Source organism: Ascaphus truei, chromosome 10 (genome assembly GCF_040206685.1).
Source record: "Ascaphus truei isolate aAscTru1 chromosome 10, aAscTru1.hap1, whole genome shotgun sequence".
Classification (NCBI taxonomy): Eukaryota; Metazoa; Chordata; class Amphibia; order Anura; family Ascaphidae; genus Ascaphus; species Ascaphus truei.
The window spans coordinates 21,240,780-21,262,909 of record NC_134492.1 but is presented as its reverse complement, the minus strand read 5'-3'; the positions used below and the strand labels follow the sequence as shown (position 1 = coordinate 21,262,909).

At 49.4% G+C, this 22,130-nt stretch overlaps 1 protein-coding gene across 2 annotated transcripts in view; it reads right to left on the bottom strand.

Annotated features, from left to right (window-relative positions):
* Positions 1-2,476: 2,476 nt before the first annotated feature.
* The window catches only part of HECTD3 (HECT domain E3 ubiquitin protein ligase 3), a 28,984-nt gene continuing 9,330 nt past the window's right edge, over positions 2,477-22,130 (bottom strand). For both annotated transcript variants that reach the window (XM_075616160.1, XM_075616161.1), the window contains exons 9-22: positions 20,524-20,689; positions 19,307-19,388; positions 16,940-17,122; positions 15,680-15,732; positions 14,152-14,216; positions 13,530-13,633; positions 11,845-11,964; positions 11,320-11,409; positions 10,531-10,737; positions 8,921-9,050; positions 7,818-7,892; positions 6,842-6,923; positions 5,926-5,997; positions 2,477-2,888 (exon numbers count right to left, since the gene is read on the bottom strand). In XM_075616160.1, the coding sequence (XP_075472275.1) occupies positions 2,804-2,888; positions 5,926-5,997; positions 6,842-6,923; positions 7,818-7,892; positions 8,921-9,050; positions 10,531-10,737; positions 11,320-11,409; positions 11,845-11,964; positions 13,530-13,633; positions 14,152-14,216; positions 15,680-15,732; positions 16,940-17,122; positions 19,307-19,388; positions 20,524-20,689 (1,514 nt within the window). In that variant the 3' untranslated portion in view covers positions 2,477-2,803. The remainder of the gene's footprint in view (positions 2,889-5,925; positions 5,998-6,841; positions 6,924-7,817; positions 7,893-8,920; positions 9,051-10,530; positions 10,738-11,319; positions 11,410-11,844; positions 11,965-13,529; positions 13,634-14,151; positions 14,217-15,679; positions 15,733-16,939; positions 17,123-19,306; positions 19,389-20,523; positions 20,690-22,130) is intronic.

Here is a 22,130-nt window from a genome sequence, read left to right as displayed (position 1 = left end):
TAATCGAGGCGGGACACAGCGAGTGTGTGGATTAGGATTTTAGTTGCATCATGAGTGAGAAAAGGGCGTATCTTGGCGAATTTTCGAAGGTAGAGACGACAGGACTTCGTGATTAATGAAGGAGAGATCAGAGTCAAAGATGACCCCTAGACATCGGGCTTGAGGAGACTGTGATGTTAGTGAGGGGGAGTGTTGGTGCAGCGGTGGCAGTGGGACGGGGAAAGAATATTAATTCTGTGTTGGACATTGTTTAGCTTCAGGTAGCAGCGAGACATCGAGGAGGAGATTGCAGAGACGGTTGGAGACACAGGACATGAGAGAGGGGGACACATCAGGGGAGTAGACATCAATTTGGGTGTCATCAGCATCAAGATAATACTGAAAGTCTTAGTTCAGCAAGAGATGTAGCGCAAGAAGAGCAGTTCCATCCACAAGGTTATAAATGCAAAGACACAACTGCAGTCTAAGAAAAACGCCATAAAGTTATAGTGACCGAAGACGTCACTCCACGCACCCGCAGTCATAGTATGGCCATATTGTAGTCATTATCTCCAAGTCATCAGTCATGAAGAAACAGGACTGCTAGTTACTCAGGAGGCGTGTGATGAACACCCCAACGCGTTTTGCCTCGGTTTCCGCTGGGCATATTATTTGTAGGAAAGAATGCGTATTCTAATTGTTTCAGTAAAGTTACGATTTCATGATTGACTTATTTTATGACCAAGATTTTCGGAGTGCCGCTACCATGCCTGGATTTAGATATAATATTATTATGTCCCTAATAACACCATTTTTTTAATTACTTGTGTGTGGAATTTCTTATAATGCATTCATTGTGTTCATGATCGATACTATTGTTTTCCTGTTGCAGGTTTGCCCTTTTTTTTGCTAATCCTTATAAATGTGCCTAAAGCCATGTTCATGCTGATAAATCCCTGCCTGCGTGGGCCAGGTAAGGCCGTACTTAATGCAAAGGGGAAAAAAAATGTAGAAAAGCTGTTTTCTATTGTTTCTGCTTATATCCGGAATCCTGAGAACTGCAGTTTGAAGGTGGACGCTTACGGCTTTGCTGTTTTTTTATTTTAGATGGGAACACCGGAGTTTTATGCCTTACTAATAACCCATCATCTTATCCTGACTGTTTGACCAATGACGACATCATAATTACATTACAAAGAGAACCGTTTGAAGGTCTGGAGTCGTTTTTCAACCCTGTTCTCAGGACACCACAGCCAGGCTATGCTTTTGGGATAACCAGCTAATCACAGGTTCACATATAAGATAAGTGCAATCAAGTGCTTGGTAATGACTTGAATCATGTCTAACATGTGGTCTGGCTGGAGTGTGCCAAGGAGAGGGTTGAGAAACATTGATGTGGAGCAGTGTGTGGCGGCCACAGGGGGAACACTGCAGGCTTGTCCTGTGCTGCCTGGAGACCGAGAGGCTGTGATCCATCTCTCCTCTCTCTCAGCCCCGAAGAGGCTGCAATCTGCCTCGCCTCTCTCTCTGCCCAGCCTCTCAGCCTAGCACGGAGACTGCAATCTGCCTGTCCTCTCTCTCTCTCTCTTCCCGGCACAGTGGCTGCAATCCACCTCTCCTCCCTCTCAGCCTAGCACGGAGGCTGCAATCCACCTCTCCTCTCTCTGCCCGGCACTGAGGCTGCAATCCACCTCTCCTCTCTCTGCCCGGCACTGAGGCTGCAATCCACCTCTCCTCCCTCTCAGCTGAGCACGGAGGCTGCAATCCACCTCTCCTCTCTCTGCCCGGCACTGAGGCTGCAATCCACCTCTCCTCTCTCTGCCCGGCACTGAGGCTGCAATCCACCTCTCCTCCCTCTCAGCTGAGCACGGAGGCTGTAATCCGCCTCTCTTCTCTCTCTGCCGGGCACGGAGGAGACAGGAAAGGCGATCGCAACTTCCTCGCCTACGGACAGAAAAAAAAAAGGGGAGCGCGCTCTGTGAAAAGGGTGAGTGAGAAAAAGGGCAAGTATGAAGTGTGAGAAAGGGGGTGAATGTGGCGTGTGAAAGAAGGCGCAGACTGGTGGGTGTGTGCACGAGAGGATGAGTGGGGTGCATGCGAAGGGAGACTTTATAAATCCCCCGTGGGTGCCCTGCTCAAAACAGGCCGAGCCTCTGATGCAGACGGTGAACAATTTTCCAGTAGATAAGGGAATTCCACAAACAGATTTTAAAATGTTAAAACCAAATCTATAGAGATGGCTGCAAATGTCAAGTTAAAAAAAAATGATTATAAAATACTTAAACGTGTCTGATCCTTTTATGTCTGACAGCCCATTAAACTGACCACTGCCATGTGTTCCCTTTGGGCCCGGGTCAGACTGACCCTTTTAACCTCGGGTGATGTTTGTGAAACCAGAGGCGAGTCCTCGGAGATACGTGCAGCTTTGAGACAGGAGGGCCGTTTTGTCGGATATTGGTATCGCCGCCAACATAAGAAACGACCGATAACGTCACTCTTCACCAAAGTCAAGTATATTTTGCTCATATATTTCAACGTACACAGTCAGAGCCAAACAAAATACATATCAGCGGCACAACGCACTGCCAGAGCCACACATCCATACAGTAACGTGTGATGGGGGAAGCTGGACGCAGGCGGACGCTCGGGATTTCCACGCCCGCCATTCTGCGACAGATTAACATTGTAGGAATTTATAGGAAGGAGGTGCGTAATTATTTAACCCCTTCACTGCTGCAGGGACCAGCTGAACAATGCGTTGCTGCCCAACTGGACCGGGGAAGGTTTTAATCCCGTGACGGAGGCCCCTGAACGCCGCGTTCTCTCATTCCTCCCACGGACTCATGTCTGTATCGATGGCGACACAGTTGTACGCGGCGTAGCGCAGTTTCTCCTCGCAAACCTTCGCACTGCAAAAGATACCAGGGAAACGGATCATGTGGATAGAGGGAAGGTGGGGGGGGGGTAGGGGGAGAGTGGCAAGGTGTGTGGGGGGGGGAGAGTGGCAAGGTGTGGGGGGGGGGGAGAGTGGCAAGGTGTGTGGGGGGGGGGAGAGTGGCAAAGTGTGGGGGGGGAAGAGTGGCAAAGTGTGTGGGGGGGGAGTGGCAAAGTGTGTGTGGGGGGAGTGGTAAAGTGTGGGGGGGTAGGCAAAGTGTGGGGGGGAGAGGCAAAGTGTGGGGGGGGGGAGAGGCAAAGTGTGGGGGGGGAGAGGCAAAGTGTGGGGGGGGGAGAGGCAAAGTGTGAGGGGGGGAGAGGCAAAGTGTGGGAGGGGGAGAGGCAAAGTGTGGCGGGGGGAGAGGCAAAGTGTGGCGGGGGGAGTGGTAAAATGTGGGGGGGGAGGCAAAGTGTGGGGTGGGGAGGCAAAGTGTGGGGGGGAGGCAAAGTGTGGGGGGGGAGGCAAAGTGTGGGGGGGGAGGCAAAGTGTGGGGGGGGGAGGCAAAGTGTGGGGGGGGGAGGCAAAGTGTGGGGGGGGGAGGCAAAGTGTGGGGGGGGAGGCAAAGTGTGGGGGGTGTGGGGGGGAGGCAAAGTGTGGGGGGGGAGGCAAAGTGTGGGGGGGGGAGGCAAAGTGTGGGGGGGGAGGCAAAGTGTGGGGGGGGGGAAAGAGGCAAAGTGTGTGGGGGGGAAGAAGCAAAGTGTGGGGGGGGAGAGGCAAAGTGTGGGGGGGAGAGGCAAAGTGTGGGGGGGGAGGCAAAGTATGGGGGGGAGAGGCAAAGTGTGGGGGGGGAGAGGCAAAGTGTGGGGGAGGGAGAGGCAAAGTGTGTGGGGGGGAGAGGCAAAGTGTGGGGGGGGAGGCAAAGTGTGGGGGGGGAGGCAAAGTGTGGGGGGGAGGCAAAGTGTGGGGGGGGGAGGCAAAGTGTGGGGGGGAGGCAAAGTGTGGGGGGGAGGCAAAGTGTGGGGGGGGGAAAGAGGCAAAGTGTGTGGGGGGGAAGAAGCAAAGTGTGGGGGGGGAAGAAGCAAAGTGTGGGGGGGGAGAGGCAAAGTGTGGGGGGGGAGGCAAAGTATGGGGGGGAGAGGCAAAGTGTGGGGGGGGGAGAGGCAAAGTGTGGGGGAGGGAGAGGCAAAGTGTGTGGGGGGGAGAGGCAAAGTGTGGGGGGGGAGGCAAAGTGTGGGGGGGGAGGCAAAGTGTGGGGGGGGAGGCAAAGTGTGGGGGGGGGAGGCAAAGTGTGGGGGGGAGGCAAAGTGTGGGGGGGAGGCAAAGTGTGGGGGGGGGAAAGAGGCAAAGTGTGTGGGGGGGAAGAAGCAAAGTGTGGGGGGGGAGAGGCAAAGTGTGGGGGGGAGAGGCAAAGTGTGGGGGGGGAGGCAAAGTATGGGGGGGAGAGGCAAAGTGTGGGGGGGGGAGAGGCAAAGTGTGGGGGAGGGAGAGGCAAAGTGTGTGGGGGGGAGAGGCAAAGTGTGGGGGGGGAGGCAAAGTGTGGGGGGGGAGGCAAAGTGTGGGGGGGGGAGGCAAAGTGTGGGGGGGAGGCAAAGTGTGGGGGGGAGGCAAAGTGTGGGGGGGGGAAAGAGGCAAAGTGTGTGGGGGGGAAGAAGCAAAGTGTGGGGGGGGAGAGGCAAAGTGTGGGGGGGGAGGCAAAGTATGGGGGGGAGAGGCAAAGTGTGGGGGGGGGAGAGGCAAAGTGTGGGGGAGGGAGAGGCAAAGTGTGTGGGGGGGAGAGGCAAAGTGTGGGGGGGGAGGCAAAGTGTGGGGGGGGAGGCAAAGTGTGGGGGGGGAGGCAAAGTGTGGGGGGGGGAGGCAAAGTGTGGGGGGGAGGCAAAGTGTGGGGGGGAGGCAAAGTGTGGGGGGGGGAAAGAGGCAAAGTGTGTGGGGGGGAAGAAGCAAAGTGTGGGGGGGGAGAGGCAAAGTGTGGGGGGGGAGAGGCAAAGTGTGGGGGGGGAGGCAAAGTATGGGGAGGAGAGGCAAAGTGTGGGGGGGGAGGCAAAGTATGGGGGGGAGAGGCAAAGTGTGGGGGGGGGAGAGGCAAAGTGTGGGGGAGGGAGAGGCAAAGTGTGTGGGGGGGAGAGGCAAAGTGTGGGGGGGGAGGCAAAGTGTGTGGGGGGAGAGGCAAAGTGTAGGGGGGGAGAGGCAAAGTGTGGGGGGGAGAGGCAAAGTGTGGGGGGGGAGAGGCAAAGTGTGGGGGGAAAGTGGGACGGTGTGTGTGGGGGGGAGGAGAAAAGTGGCAAGGTGTGTGTGGGGGGGAGAGTGGCAAGTTGTGTGTGGGGGGGGAGAGTGGCAAGGTGTGTGTGGGGGGGAGAGTGGCAACGTGTGTGGGGGGAAGATAGTGGCAAGGGGTGGGGGGGGGGTGGGAAGGTGTGCATGTGTGTGTGGTGGGAGAGTGGCAAGGTGTGTGTGTTGGGGGGGGAGATAGTGGTAAGGTGTGTGTGGAGGGAGAGTGGCAAGGTGTGTGTGTGTGTGTGTGTGGGGGGGAGATAGTGGCAAGGTGTGGGGGGGGGAGAGTGGGAAGGTGTGTGTATGTGGGGGGGGGAGATAGTGGCAAGGTGTGGGGGGAGGGGAGAGTGGGAAGGTGTGAGGGAGTGAGAGGTTCTGGAAGCTCAGAGTAAAGGCCAAATTGCTTTGGACAGGCACCCAGGATTCTCCCATTTACTCTGCACTTAGTGTGAAACAAAGCTAGATGGTCCTTATTTCTTCAGAATTTCTATGTTTCTATGTAAAACAGAAGAGGAACAGAGGGAGGGTTTAAAAGGAGGAAAATAAATAAACAGGAATAGGAAAAAAGGAGAGGACATTGATGGAGAAGAGGAAGAGAAACAGAAAAGCGAGAAATAAGTAAAAAGGGTAGAAAAAGAAAGCAATAAAGGGGGGGGGAGATTAGAAAGTGAGAAAGGAGGAGATGGAGAGAAAACAGGGGAAGTAAAGATCCTGACACTGATGGGGCTGCAAGAGAAGGAGAACGGTAACGGACACACACACAGGAGGGATACAGAGTTGGGTCAGGGCGCTGCAGATCTTACCTGGCATAATTTGGCAGATACAAGGTGCTGGAGCACGTGGAGGACTCTGGTAAGGAGTCAGTGGAGTCCGAGCTGGGTACGGAAACAGTAAAACACATTGTGGGAAGGAAAATAACATGCAGCCTCCCCTACTGAAAAGGCAACGTGTCTCTTACCCAACGCCCCGTAGAATGATAACCCATTGCTCACAGGATGAGAGAGCGTGCGCTCCCCCTGCTGGCAGCAAATGGTGCCTGGGTGTTCACCACTTCCAGCAGAGAGACATTTGCTAATTATCGATACCAAATTCACAAAAACATGTAGTTTTTGGGCAAGTTTGGGGGAAATCTGGCAGTTTATTTGCTGATTTTCACAAAGCCACCAACAACTTTAAAAAATGGTTAGAAAATGCAGAGAATAAATAAAGTCAGCAAGCAGCGGCCACTTAACAAATGGCCATTTTTCCCTCACACGCTGCAAACTTCAGACTAAGGCTGCGCTTATACTGCCGGCGACGGCGACCGTCGCGTCAAAACAAATGCATTGTCGCCGGCGCTATAGTGCACGTGACGGCGAAAAAGCGACAGTGCGACAGTGCAACCAAAAATCTGGTAGTCACTAATATTTGATTTTTTCGGTGACAGCCTCCCCTTGCGACTAATCGGGAGCTTCTCCGTCCCTCTGCCCTCCCCCTTTCTGACATCACTGGCCGTGTAGCCAGTGACGTCGCCTAAATTTGAAATGCAACTTTCGCAATGTCCACGGCGACGTCATCGGTCACGTCGCCGGCACTGTAAGCGTGGCGTGGCCTAAATCTGCGTGGACATTTGCAACAACTTGGCACATACAATACGTGTACCTGCGTCTTGCATGAACAACAACAAAGCGCCAGGGTCTCACGCTCTGCCAGCGACCGGCGATGCCGCCCTGTACTCACCCTGATTTATCGGGGTAAATGTATATCGGGGCCGGAAGACGACTCCGTCCTGTGACAAACCTCAAGAAGCGACTTCGATCCTCTGACGGGCGGAAAAAAGAAAAGAAAAAGGAGGTGCGAATGTGAGGAGCAGAGACCGACGCGTTTCTTCTGCCTCTTTCCCTCGCCAGCATTTCCCAGCCCTAACACACACACACACACACACACACACACACAAAACACACACAAAACACACTTCTTTCCACCCAATGTTTCTCTCTCTGTCGTTCTCTCTCCATCTCTGTTCTCCGCTCTCTGTCCAATACGCTCTATGCTTCTCTTTCTATGCATTTTACTTTGTTTCCTTCTGTTCACTTCTGTGTCACACAACCTGACAAAGCAGCAGCTCACGCCATTTTTTTAAAAACTTACTTTAAGGAAAAAAATAAAAAAATCTTCTTGCCCTTTTCACAGCGACTTTTATTTTTTTTTAATCTGTTGCTTCGTTCCTGGAGATATAAGTGTCCGGGAAGTTTATATAACAACACTCTCCCCAGAGCCAACTTATGTCTAAAGGTTAAGGGGGTAAGATACTAACATTATGAGTCAAACTATTATTATTATAATAATAATATTATTTTTTTTCTTGTAGTTTTACGTAGCGCTTTACAGAGACTTTTTGCAGGCACAGGTCCCTGCCCCGTGGAGCTTACAATCTATGTTTTTGGAGCTTGAGGCACAGGGAGATAAAGTGACTTGCCCAGGGTCACAAGAATTGAACCAGGTTCCCCTGCTTCAAACTCAGTGCCAGTCAGTGTCTTTACTCACTGAGCCACTCCTTCTTCTATGGGCTTCAGGAGGGATTCATGCTTTAATCCCTGTCTGCCACCCTTATGTCTCTTTCCGTTTGCCTCCTCTGTCATGTGTCACACACAAGGCGTAGATCAGATAATTGTACTGTACATAGTGATACACATTGCAGGTTTCCGCTGCTCACCATTAGTGAAATTATTCAGCGCCTCCCAGAAATACTGAACCCGAATGTCCGATGCCTCCAAATCCTCAAACCTGGCTGGTTTACAGGAAGAGAGAAGCAGAGGGTGAGAGTTATAGTGAAGGAGGAAGAGGGAAGGTGGTTTGCATAGTAGCTGCGATCTACAGAGAGGGATATAATGGTAGGAGAGATAGAGAAGAGGAGGAGATGTATATACAAAGGTGAGAAAGAGAGAGAGAGAAAGAAATAAGAGGTACAGAGTGAGTGAAGCAGAGGAAGAGTGAGAGAGAAAGAAGGTAGAGAGCGAGTGAGAAGCAGAGGTGTAGGTGTACAGAGAAAAGAGAAGTTCAGAAAGAGAAAGCGTTGAAATAGCTGTCTGTGAGTAGGGTTACTGGCTATGCACTTTAACCCTGGCTGTGCTGACAAGCTGCGTAGGCATAAGTGCTTATAGAGGTCCATGTCATAATGGATTTGAAGCAAAAGGTGACACTGTGTGCTCATTTGCATGTCATTTCCCAGAATCCCTAGCTGCAGTGGAAGCATGATATGCTAAGGCCTCGTCCAGGCTGAGAGCGAGTGCGTTCTCGCTCGAGCGCCGTGCGTGCAGGGGCGATTAGAGTCCAGTGTAGTTGCGTGTGTGGGGGGCGTGCCCGGGACGTCACGTGAGCGGTTCGCCCTCATTGGCTGAACTGCGCACGTGACATTGGCAAGCGCGACAAATTCAAAAGAATTTGTCTCGGCAAGCAGCTGAACGCGGAGCGCTCACAGGCACGCGCACCCGCGCATTCAGGACAAGCACATTGTCGCAATGTGATTGATTGCGCTGAGCACGAGCGCTCAGCTTCACCCTGGACGCGGCCTAAGCGATAATGGTGAGAGCCGGGTTGAAGACCTGTCTGAGATGTGAATGCGCTCACAAGTGAGATTTGTATTTGCTGAGAGAGAAAGAAGAAGATAAGGAGAGGGGTGGTGAAGGAAAAGGAGCAGAGAAAGAACCAGAGGAGTAAAGCCAAGGAGAAAAAAGGTAACACAGAAAGTACCATCATATAAACCGTCCCACGCACACGCAGCAGGCGATGCTATTCTGCAGGGAGAATGAGCCTTACTTAGTTTTTTCAGGGCTTCCACGGTAACCTCTGGGTCCCCACATACTTTCTTCTCCAGCTCTTGCCATGTTAGAAGGTCCAGCACAGCCTGAGGGACGACTTTCAGCAGCCCGGCCTGCAGTGCCCCTATCTGGGAGGTCAGGGAGAGAGGTGAGGAAATCCAGTATAAGAGGAGGACTTGGAGGGCAGAGAGGTGTCTGGTGTCTAGGAACAGTGTGAGGGGGAGATACAGATCAGAGGACCTTTCTAACAGAGTAAGTAAACAGATCACTTACCACTAAGTTCAGTCAAAGGGATATTACAGCTCTGAAGGAAACACGACACAGTAACAAACAGTAGAGAGCTATGGTCCACCTAGACTAGTGGTTCCCAACCTTTTTACAGTGCACCTCCCCTGCTAGAAATGATTTGTTCGCAAGCCCCCAATTAATTAATCTTACTGCTTACTCATCCGACTATTGGTAACAAAATTGCGACCGATCCCAGGCAGGCAGTATAGTGTCCTAAGCTTGTGGGGGAAACACACGCTTAATAAGGCCCCAAACTGCCCCTCAGTGCAGACAGCATGGGTGGCATAGCTGCCAATTACTGCGGGAACTTGCAAAGTCACGCCCAACAATTCCTTGCCGCTGTGGATGCCCATTAGTAGTTTGGGGTCTTACCAAGTGCGCAGTCCCAGGAATTGACTCTACTGCCAGGGATCCGCCATTACAGGTTTATTGGGGAGAGCCCCTTTGAGACAGGACCCAAACTCCCTGCAGGGAGTCACTAATCTGGACCTTCCCAGGTGATAACCTCAAATGTTGAATGGATCTGGTGCCCAACAAATGTTCTGTCATTATTTATCCTTCGGATATGTTTGTATTAGATTGCTCAGCAATGGTAAAGAACATGTATGAGCCCATTCACATGTCTGGGACTGGTCCACAAACCTGCCTTACCCATAATCACACAGCAGGAGTGCTCCTTATCAATGCCGCACAGTGCATAGGGTTTTTGTCACTTCTTTTTTTTTACTTATTACCTACTTGCGTATTTCATTTTTAAATGCATTTTCTTTCTTTTCCCAGTATGTTTGTATAAAGAGCAATGCTATATACTATATACTAGCCTGCGCTAGTGAAATAAGTAGTGAAAGAAAGACTATATAAATATAACCACCTTAGCACTGGAAATGCTGAATGTTACAGGCGCATTACAAGTGCGCAGTGGTACGTGGTAATGCTATTGCCTTAGAAGCCAGTGAACTCAGTTTAAATCCCATTGCAGCACATTTCTGTGCCTAAGGCACAACAGGGCAAGGACTGTTCCTGAACACATATATCTTTGTACAGCACCGAGTACATTTTCAGTGCTATATTAGAAAAGTCCTTGATTTTTTTTTAAGTCTTCATTCTGCCACAAATGTAGGGTTTCTAACAACTTCTAACTCTACGGACAATGTAAGACCAGGGCTAGCTTCACCGGACCCTGGCACAGTGCTCACCTGGCCTAGGACCCGTCCAGTCTATCCCCAGGAACATGACATAGTGACAGCGAGTCCTTTCCTAGGAGACTACCATGCAGTCGGGACGCAGACTTACAGCGAGTCCATTCAAGTGACACATTACCTGCTCTTTGCTTTCCTCCAGCCGTGCCCTCTGCACCATCTTGATGAATTCCACGCGGTCCTCGTAACGCACAGAGATGTTGCTGCCCCCGGGGATCAGATCCACCATCTTCTGATCACTGAGCACTGTGGTGTAAGTCAACTCCCCACCGAACTTAAACTCAAACGTGTCCTTGTCCATCAGCTCCATCATCTCTAGGAGCTTCACCTGAGAGGCACAACCCACAGTTTCTTCACTGTAACTGTAAGCAATGGAATCGCCCATCGTAGCACACACACACACACAACCCAGCCAACCGCTCCGTGTATACACAGGACAGGCTTACCTGCCAAGCCCTGCCTGTATATAAAACCTGGGGCCACAGAAACAGGAAGCAGAGAAAGACCACATGGCACATCTAATATGTTATCCGTCCATCCTGCCTTAAATAAACTTTGATCTTGAAACGCAGAATAATCTGTGTGTCTATCCCAAGCACTTTACTGTATAAACCTTCACATGGCAGATTCTTCCATGTATTCACTGCTCCACTAGCAGCAGTGCAACATTACACAGGTCATGTAAAGATACACAGGACTGGTAGGAAGCAGACAGCGAGAGTGCAAATACACACCACCTTTCACCTTCAGACATTACACAGCAGAGCTGTGGCATTGACCAGTCGGATTGCTCCGTTCTGCAGAGTACAACAGCTATTGGTTTGCAAATCTGGCGTCTCATTTGCGGAGGTTTCAGAAATTGTCTCAAACACACTGAATTTCACTCAAAAGTTAGAACTCTGTCACTCACTAGAAGAGAGTCAACAGCAGGGAAGTCCTTGCTCCAGCCAACATCCTCTCCAGTCAGCTGCTTCCATACGAAGCCTGGCAAAGCTAGAACCTGTGGGGAGAGAATTACTGAGACTCATACAGAGGTTTAGATACAGAGAGAGAGCTGTGCGCGTCACGGTGATCAGCACAGGAACAGCAGAGGATGCTTTCATGTACCGTGTCAGACCTGTGTACTTCAGAGGAATCCATGCATAAATAGCAGATGGATCTGCGGTGCAAAACGGAGATCGTGTCTGACCTGCGTGTTCCAAGGGCGATCGGTTAACGGGGCAGTAAATGTACAGTGTAAGAGCTGGGTGCTTCAGAGGGGGTATCAGTACAGGATCAGCAGAGGGTGCTGCATGGTGGGTACCTAACCTAAGTCTTTCGGTCTTAGAACCTGCATCTGCACAGTGTGTGGTTTGCACGTGGCACGTCTCGCACAAATGAAGAGGTGAGGAAGAAGTGACAGCACACAGGGGGGAAGGGAGCGGAACTTTCATACCAGGAATTCCTTGCCTCTCAGTGCTGCCCCCATCAGCTGCCCGATCCACTCGTACTTCGCCAGGTCCTTACAGGATGGATTCGGCACATACATATCGCGCGCTTCCCCGGTGCTGTTTCCCTGTAACGAAGAACCTGGTTAGTGATCATCATTTATTTATTTTTGAGTACAAACATGCTCCCACTTAAGGGGTCATCTCAATACTTTACAGTTAAACAGATGATGTACAAAGCCAGAAGGAAGAGGTAAGCCTTACTCTGTGCCCGAAACAATGCCAAGGTAGATATACACCTGAGCTGTGGCGGTAGCTAGTTCCAGACCTCTGAAGCTGCGCACGAGAAGGCCCGCCCACCCAGCGTAGGGTGCAGTACCCTTGGCGCAGAGAGACGGACCCCCCCATGAGGACCGAAGATCATACATAGCTAGTATCCCTCCGCGGCTTCAAATGAGATGGCAGATAGGCAGGCCCTTGACCTTGAAAGGTTTTAAAGGCCATTATGGTCAACTTGAACCGAACCCGGAAGATCCCTGAAAGTCAGTGCAGATCGGGTAAGACGGGAGCGATGTGCTCAAAGTGAGAAACACGTCTCAGCATCCGAGCTGCAGCGTTCTGCATGAGCTGGAGCCTCCGCATCAGGCACACCGGTAGTCTCGCATATAAGGCATTCGCGAAGTCCAACCGCGTAGATACAAAGGGATGGACCAGTGACTCACGGTCCATAGAGGACAGGAGTAGACACAAGCTCCGAAGCAGCCTCAGATAACAAAATAACAGGCTTAACAACTGTGGCAATTTGGGCTCGCATGTTGAGACTCTGGTTAAAGAGGATACCTCCGTAGGGTGATACCTCCGTAGGGTGATACCTCCGTAGGGTGATACCTCCGTAGGGTGATACCTCCGTAGGGTGATACCTCCAACAAAGACAGAGATTATTACACCTACTGATGCTGGTCATGCCAATAAAGATACTGGGAAATAGCTCCATGATATTAAACTCCTTTCAAAGTAAAAATAACTATAGAAAAAGGATCATGTTCTAAAGTTAGAGAAAGGTATAACAGCCACATCATGAGAAGAGAATGCAGGGGACAGATCCACAGCAAGGTGGGAGAAATACAGCAAAATCATTCAATAAATACTTGGGGAGTGGACACCAGGAAATGAAAGACTGAGATTGCGTAGGCTCGAATACAGGGCTCTTTAACTGGCAGCCTGAGGCCGAAGGGACTTGAGGTGGCCCTTTGTTTCTCTGCTCTTGCTAATTTCATACGCGTTGCTTAGGCATCTAAGCAACATTGTAAATATATATATATATGGTACATGTGTTATAACTGTTGGCAAAATGTTGAACTATAGTAATTTTTAAGTCTTTAAATGTACCCAAAATGACATTTCAATAAGCACGTGGCCCTCCTACTCCTTAATGTTTTCTGATCCGGCCCCTCTGGAGAACTAGTTGACGAGCCGTAAGAGGTTACAGTGGAAGCAGGGAAGCGGATAGACCTGATGTGTAGAGGTCCTATCATGCTATGAATATCTATGTTCGTGTGTTGATACTAAACAAACACAGCTATGAAGTTTGTATCAGGGATGAAGGTCCATGAGCAGCAAAACTTTGAACTACCAACGATGATACAATTTGATACACACCCAAGTGCAGAGATGGGAAGCCGAGGATGCTCACCTGGTTAGAAGTGCGCACGAAGAACGGCAGTGGCACAGGGGTGTCAGCAGAGCTGGGACACAGCTCCTCCGATACATCAGCCAGACTGTCCCGGAAACCTCCACCTAGGGCAGAGGCGATACAGAGATATATATATATTTAATATATATATATATATATACACACACAGACACACACACAAGTCTTATTACTGACGGTATGTGGAACAGCTGCTCTTATTAAGGACTAATAAGCACTTAAAAGCAATGTAAATATCATGGAACACATAACACACAGCTTTGGTCTATGACTAGTTAACCGAGAACAAGATGCAGCAGAACTTCCAATGTTGCAGTGAGCAGGGTTGAGTTACAATGTAGCTGTAAGAACATTTAAGAAGAATCCATGACATTTTCTTTTAAATGTGTCTAATTCTCTAAAACAGGAAACTACTGGAGAATGTCACAGTGAAGTCTGTTATCAGGATGACAAGGAGAAGACGTAAAACTAGCAGCGCTATACAAGAACATGCTATTATTATTATTATTATTATTATTATTAAAGAGCCGGATACAGATGACTGCAATGTTTAGTACTATTTTTATACTCACTATCTGGGGGATGTATTCAGTAAATCACTTACCTTGGTCAATGATACCTTCAGCAATAAATTTACACTCCCACCACTGGTCGTAGCGGACTGGCCACCTAGTAGGTCATACAAAGCAGGGTCAATTGATCTACTATATATTTGGGAAAAATGTTGTTTGTTCGCTATGCATTTGGACACCTCTTTAGATATTGTAACCAAAGTTTGCATGATGGTTACTGAGATAAAGAAGCAGGTTTATGTCTATGTTTGGAAATTGGATACATTCTATTTTTAATTCTCTGAGTTATTACAATTTCTCTAAGCGAGTCAGCCACTGGGTGTTGTACCTATTAGGCTATGCATCTGGCATGTGACATCATAAATTATTAAAGGAAAGTGATGGGATGTGGGCGGGGGGAGGGGGTGCGAGGAGGTGGGGAGGGATAAGGTTGTTTCGTATAACAGCCGAGTAACGCCGGGTACTTTCAGCTGTTTAGTCTTGTTGTGTCCGCCATGAGCGCCAGAATGTGTTGAAGTGACTCACGTGTGTTAATATATATATAAAAATACAGTGCTTAGATGACAGAAAAAAGGGTTACAAGAACATACAGTTACAATAAATGCAGTTTCTTAAAATAAAAAGGAGGAACATAAACCGAGCACCCTATACATTACCCTATGCCATAGGGTTTCACCAGAGAGGTCACTGGTTCAGGAACATGAGATTCACGTGTTTGGTCCAAGCACCTCTGTTGAAATTTAATTTTCAGAATTTTTGCTCAGACTTAAATATTCTTTCTTCCCATGGAAACCACATAAACCCAGCCCCTGTTGTAAATCATCTAGGAGATTGACGGTTTTTACGACACAGAAAAAAACTCCTTCAAAATTACGCTTAAACTAGACACTCACTAGATACGTGTTCATAACTTTCCTTAAATAATACTTACACACACACACACGTGAGTCACATCAATACATTCAGACGCTCATGAAAGACGCAACAAGACTAAACATGCCCGTCTTACCACTAAACCCGAGTGACAAATGAATATCTGTTCCCCAGTACCTGCCAGACCTCCCATACCTGGACCCCTTGCGCTCGTCACCCTGTCACGAATGCAAATATCAAAATGGTATACGTCAGCATCGCTGTCAAGTCCCTGATTCCATGTTTCATATCTTGGGATGGCATTGGATAGTCCCACCCCCCTGGCAATCCATAAACCTCTTCCAGAGAATGCTTTGAAAAACCTTTGGTTTATGTCAGAGACCCTGTCTGGCAGAACATATGCCCTTATCTCTAGAAAAGATCAGTTTTTACCACTAGGCCTGTAAAAGGTGTTAACATACCATAAACCCTGTCTTTGTACCTTTTCGCACCCAACTTCAAACAAGCCCCTTTGAAGCTCCCACAGATTCATGACAAGTTAGAAACGCCAAATATTGTATTTTAACTTCAAACTGTAGCTCATTAACCCCTGAAGCTCCAAATTGACCAAAATACATAATATCTCATGATATTATCATGACACAGAGTATCAGTGTATGGATTTATAAGGACAAGCTTTACACACACCTGTAATCCAGAGGCTTCTCTGATTTATCTGTCGGCTTCAGACCTTCGTACACCTGACAGAAAGATACAATGGGCAAGAAAATATGAGCTTGCTCCCAAATACTAACTTGTATAATAACTATAAGAGTCATTGTGATCTCGTGAGCAGTGAAGGTATTGCTTTACTGCACAATATGACACATGGAAGCTGATCTCACTGACCATCACTACTGCACAGGCCAGTTCCACCAGACTGAGATGCTCAGAGCCACCTCCTTCTGTGAACAAACCAGCCACGTACAGGAATTCCTCTCACATACAGTACCGCACGTTACAGCTGCACGCTTGTCCGGTAGCAGAAGTGTTAAATTAGGGGCCAAACGGAGAGTGTGCAAGTGGAGTCAGGACGAGCAAATATGAGACACAGCAAGTGTGCTGGTTCTGGAGTCTGTTACAAGAGCAGTTTAGGTAAAGGACCTCAAGAAGTCTTCAAACATCATCCGCCATTTCTCGGCCATTCTCCTGTGGCTGTTCTGCTCGATTGGATCAGCGCTGGGAAAGCAAATACCCTTTTCTATTCTTATTCACATATTAATGGCTCTCTCCTTACATGCCGACTCTTTATCCACATACTGTACGTGCTCGGGGATCTCCATGTGACTTATAACTGTGGGGTTTAACCTTTCAGGAACGTGGAATCCTTGAAACACTTATTGTGAACCCGTGGAAACTCTGACGTTTTTTTTCCTGTGTGGTAGGCCTTGTATTTTGAATAAAACTAACAGCTTTCTATATTGTACATAACTTATAACATTAGTGTAGCATTGAGTAAACTTTTTATAACTGGTAAATAAAATATACGGTAAAAAATAAATAAAAATGAAAATGATTGGTTCTTGAAGAACACAACACCCCACGTTTTCTCGGGTACCTTCCGGTAACCTCCTGCTGGATCCCAGAGTTCCATGGAACACAAGTTGAAAACCACTGACTTAGGCTATGTCCCCAGTACATGCTGCAGGGCGCACTATGGCGTGCGCTGCAGGAACAAGAACCGGCCCTCAATGGGGCCAGGCCCCACTAGCTGCCTTCGCGCGCAATTTGCCGCCGCATTGCAGGACGAGATTTTCGGAAGACAAGAAAATTGTAACAGGCGCGCGTGCGACAGTGAGTACTGGGGCCATAGCCTTAGAAGGTTAAACCGCCACGTAGCAACGCCTGCCCTAGGTTTTACGCACCCTTTTATCACACTGCCTCACGCTGCCCCTCTCTACCCTTTACCTGGCTGAATACGCTCTTCTTGTAGGTAGGGTCCAGTGATGGGTTATCTCGGTGCTCCACGGCGAGTCTGCGGTTGATGTAGAGACGGGGCATGCAGTTGGGTTTGGTGGTCTCAGAGTCCTTCAGGCAATGAGTGATGAGCACCGAGCGGCGCTTGGACAGCAACAGGAACTGCTTGATATGCTGCCGGCAGAGACACAGTCCAGTCATACTATGAGAAAGCAGCCCTAGCAGGGACATGACAGTGTCCCCCGCAGGATTTAAGACACGAACATCCGTGCATGTATTCTGAGAAGGAGCGGCTCAGTGAGTAAAAGCACTGACTGTACAACGACACTGAGTGTGAATCAGGGAAGCTGGTTGAAATCCCGGTGTCAGCTCCTTGTGACCTTGGGCAAGTTACTTTAGCTCCCTGTGCCTCTGGCACCAAAACAAGCTCATCAGGGACTGTCTGTCTGTAGAAATCCCATGTGCTGCGTACCGCGCGCTATGCTGTAACTGTGACGCGCTTTGAGACCCATTGGGAGAAAAGCGCTATATATATGAAATAAAGTTGTTAGAAGGTGGTTATCCATCCATGACATTTAGTTTACAAAATCACAAGAGCAAAATGTGTTAGGAGCTGAACGAGGAAGCAGCTGCAGCACGTCCTGCAGAGTGATAGTGGAAACACGTACTGTATGTTACATTCCGGCCTGGAACACTGTAAACACGTACTGTATGTTACATTCCGGCCTGGAACACGGGAAACACGTACTGTATGTTACATTCCAGCCTGGAACACTGGAAAACACGTACTGTATGTTACATTCCGGCCTGGAACACTGGAAACACGTACTGTATGTTACATTCCGGCCTGGAACACTGGAAACACGTACTGTATGTTACATTCCGGCCTGGAACACGGGAAACACGTACTGTATGTTACATTCCGGCCTGGAACACTGGACATGTCACACAATGTTTCCGATTGTTTCTATAAAGCTGTAATGATTCCTTATACAATGATAATATTCTTATCTCACTGTCCCTTATTCACAAAGTTTCTGCTATCCACATCTGTGTACACCAACCTGAAGACACTCCCGGTATTAATATCCTTGTGAGCATACATGCCTCCGCTCTGTAATATTGCTGCTATATTTGATGATGAGACTTCCGAGGTCTCAAAAGCTCATTCTTATAAACTGATGTTCAATTTTGGCCCATTAGCTGCCAAAGGGATCAGCAACATATTGTCATGATTACAATCATATTTTATTTATATGGTGCCAACATATTCCGTCCGCAGCGCAGTACAATATCAACTTTATTTCATTTGGCGCTTTTCTCCCAATGAGACTCAAAGCGCGTCACAGCAGCATAGCGCGCGGTACGCAGCACAAAGGAATGTTACAGTGTGACATAGTCCCTGCCCAGATGAGCTTACAATCTATGGTTTTAGTGCCTGAGGCACAAGGAGATAAAGTGACTTGCCCAAGGTCACAATATGGGGGCTAAGGACACAAACTGAACACCATATACACACAAACAATAGGTAATGAGGTTAAAATTATTATAATATGTATACACAAGGCTGATACTTTGATATGTTGGAAAAGTAGAGACTACATGCACACGTTAAATCTACAGCCCCCTGCGCTTTTCTCTGCCTCTCACTGTTCTGCCTAACTGCCCCATATGCCTGCCTGACCTATACTCTGCCCGTCCCAGCCCTATCTACCTGCCTGTCATATACTCTTCCCCATACTTGCCCTATATACCTGCCTGTCCTATATTCTGCCCCCGCCCTGCCCTATATACCTGCATGTCCTATATTCTGCCCTGCCCAATAATCTGCCCCGCCCCTGCACTATATACCTGCCTGTCCTATACTCTGCCCCGTCCTGCCCTATATACCTGCATGTCCTATACTCTGCCCCTGCCCAATAATCTGCCCCGCCCCTGCACTATATACCTGCCTGTCCTATACTCTGCCCCGTCCTGCCATATATACCTGCCTGTCCTATACTATGCCCGCTCCTGCCCTATATACCTGCCTGTCCCTATACTCTGCCCCTGCCCAATAATCTGCCCCGCCCCTGCACTATATACCTGCCTGTCCTATACTCTGCCCCGTCCTGCCATATATACCTGCCTGTCCTATACTATGCCCGCTCCTGCCCTATATACCTACATGTCCTATACTCTGCCCCTGCCCAATACTCTGCCCCGCCCCTGCACTATATACCTGCCTGTCCCTATACTCTGCCCCGTCCTGCCATATATACCTGCCTGTCCTATACTATGCCCGCTCCTGCCCCTATATACCTACATGCCCTATACTCTGCCTGACCCTTGCCCTATATACCGCCCCGTTAATTTTACCTTAAGCTGACTGAACGTGCCGATGCTGAAATCCCAGGCTGGTACCAGGTGATGGAGGACGCTGTCCAGCAACTTAACAAACCTGGAAGATATGACAGCAACATCAGCTGTGTGTGCTCCATTCTGTACAACCACAGCGCCCAGCACAGGCACGACACGGTCCGCATGGTTACATGTGTGTGCTCCATTCTGTACAACCACAGCGCCCAGCACAGGCACGACACGGTCCGCATGGTTACATGTGTGTGCTCCATTCTGTACAACCACAGCGCCCAGCACAGGCACGACACGGTCCGCATGGTTACATGTGTGTGCTCCATTCTGTACAACCACAGGGTAATCATACAAATGTACAACATGCTACTCTGCTTCTCTTTCCATTCATTATTACAAATGCTAAAATAAACATTTAAAATCAGTCAGCTCCGTCAACTGACTACTGTGGGAAAAATGACAGGCACTTTATTTTCGGAGGCTGATATCGCTGGATCACAACGTTGTACAAAACGCAAGGGGAAAAAACCTCCTTAAACACAAGGAACAAATAAATGGCCACATTAACAAAGAGAACCATGTGCGACTGCTCCTGTAATACACTGTACCCAGGCAGGGCACGCTGGGAGGATTGCGGGGCCTGCTGCAGTGTGCGCGTGCGAGGCTGTGATGACATAACTTGATGCGCGGGCCTCTTGCCCGCTCTCGTGTCATGTGACATCACATCGCCAAGGTGACGCGTTGTCACGTGGTAGTAGCAGACGATGCCGGCACTCACCGAGGCCCCGCGCCCCCCCCCCCGGCGCAACTCCGGGAAATCACACAGTTTTAATGCTGTGGTGGTTCATTTAACCTGCGATTACGGGATTTGGGGCCGGGGGGAGGGGCGCGGGGGCTGGGTGCGGGGCGCGGGGGGGGAGGCGCGGGGGCTGGGTGCGGGCGCGGGGGGGGAGGGCGCGGGGCCAGGTGCAGTCGCACCGATGGCAACGGCCAGCAAGTCAGCCCTAAGTCCCAGGACATACGAGAGGTAAAGTCACAATGTATTGGTAAGATATTTTATAAATAAGTAACACTTACTTTTGATGTGACTGAGCTCCGACATGCTTTTCTTTGTGGTGATACATTTCCCTCTTAACCCTTTAATTGCCAGAGGCCCACCTGGCATGGAAGGGGTTAAGGGACGTGTGTAAAGGCCGCATGGTATTGCAGATAGTGCTCCTTACCTCTGAATGAGCACAGCTCTGCGGTACAGCATGTCCGGGTCAATGGCCTCCAGCCGCGGGTATCGCACTAGGCTGGCCGGTTGGAACATGTCAGCGGTGAGTCCCAAGTCTCGCTCCCTGGACGACTTTATCCTTATCCCCCGGATCCGGACGTCGATGCCATCATCTGCGTGTGTGTAGAGGCATCCATTCATACACAGAGAGGACTCGTGCCATGCTCCCTCCTTCCACAGCTAGCAGCAGGCCTGAGTGCGCGGTCCCTGTTTCTATCTCACCTCCTTCTCTCATGCACATACTGAGTTAATTACTTCTCTCTCCCACCGTGTCCCTCGCCTCCCCTCCTTCCCACCGTCTCCCCTCTCTCCCACCATGTCTCTCGTCTACCCTCTCTCCCTCACCCACCTCCTCCTCACCTCCCCCCTCACACCACCTCCCCTCTTTCCCACCATCTCCCCTCACCTCCCTCTCTCCCTTACCCACCTCTTCCTCACCTCCCCCCCTCACACCACCTCCCCTCTTTCCCACCGTCTCCCCTCTCTCCCACCATCTCCCCTCCCTCTCCCACCTCCTCCCCTCCCCCCCTCACATCCCCTATCCCACCTTCTTCCTCCTCACCCCCTCCCCTCTCTCCCAGTCTCCCTCTCCTCCCCTTTCTCCCACCTCCTCCCTCACCTCCCCTCTCTCCCACCTCCTCCCTCACCTCCCCTCTCTCCCACCTCCTCCCCTCTCTCCCACCTCCTCCCCTCTCCCACCTCCTCTTTCACCCTTTATCACTACTTCCATAGCAGAAATACATCATACAAATTAGCTTCATGTGTTTGATAAATGTGCTGCCCTTATTTATTTACTTTGATTCTTTGAGTAATGTGTTTTTATTTAATTGATCTACTTTTTAATGCTGTGATTAAATTACATTTCAGTCGGTTTGCACAACTGCTTCTCTGCTCAATGTCTGACCCATTTGGATCGTGCAAGAACCTTTTCAGACAGGGTCTGCACCTTGTGCCTCTTCAATTAGTTTCCCAAAGGGACTGCTTCAGAATAAACCCACGAATTGCACGAGTATCATAATATCATTTTATATATGCACCGCTGAAATCCAGCGACGAACACAGGAAAAAGTGCAGCTGCACAGCTCCGTAAAAAGCTAGAGCTGACGGGCAATGCTGACTAAAAGCAATTTATTAACACATCACAATGGTGCACGGCAGATATTGTGATGTGTTCAGAAATGGCTTTTAAATCAGCATTGCCCGTCAGCTCTGGCTTTTTTACGGAGCTGTGCACCTGCATTTTTTGCTGTATTCGTCGCCCAAGGAGTTCTAACTGAAGAGGTCCCGTGAGTAAGAAACTTTCCATGATGGATTTATTAATGGTTACCATTTTTCCTATACAGAGTCTCTGCAACCAGTGTGGATCAGTGGCTAGACTGGTAGATACTGCTGTGATTTGCCGGAGGCTTTTCATTTCTGTCTCCAATTCCCGCAGACATCAGTCATGCTGTTTATTCCAATTATGAACTATTTATAATTCAATATATTGAAATACATGACCCGGACCTACACACTGCATCATATATATTATACTCTTGATGAACTATCAGACTC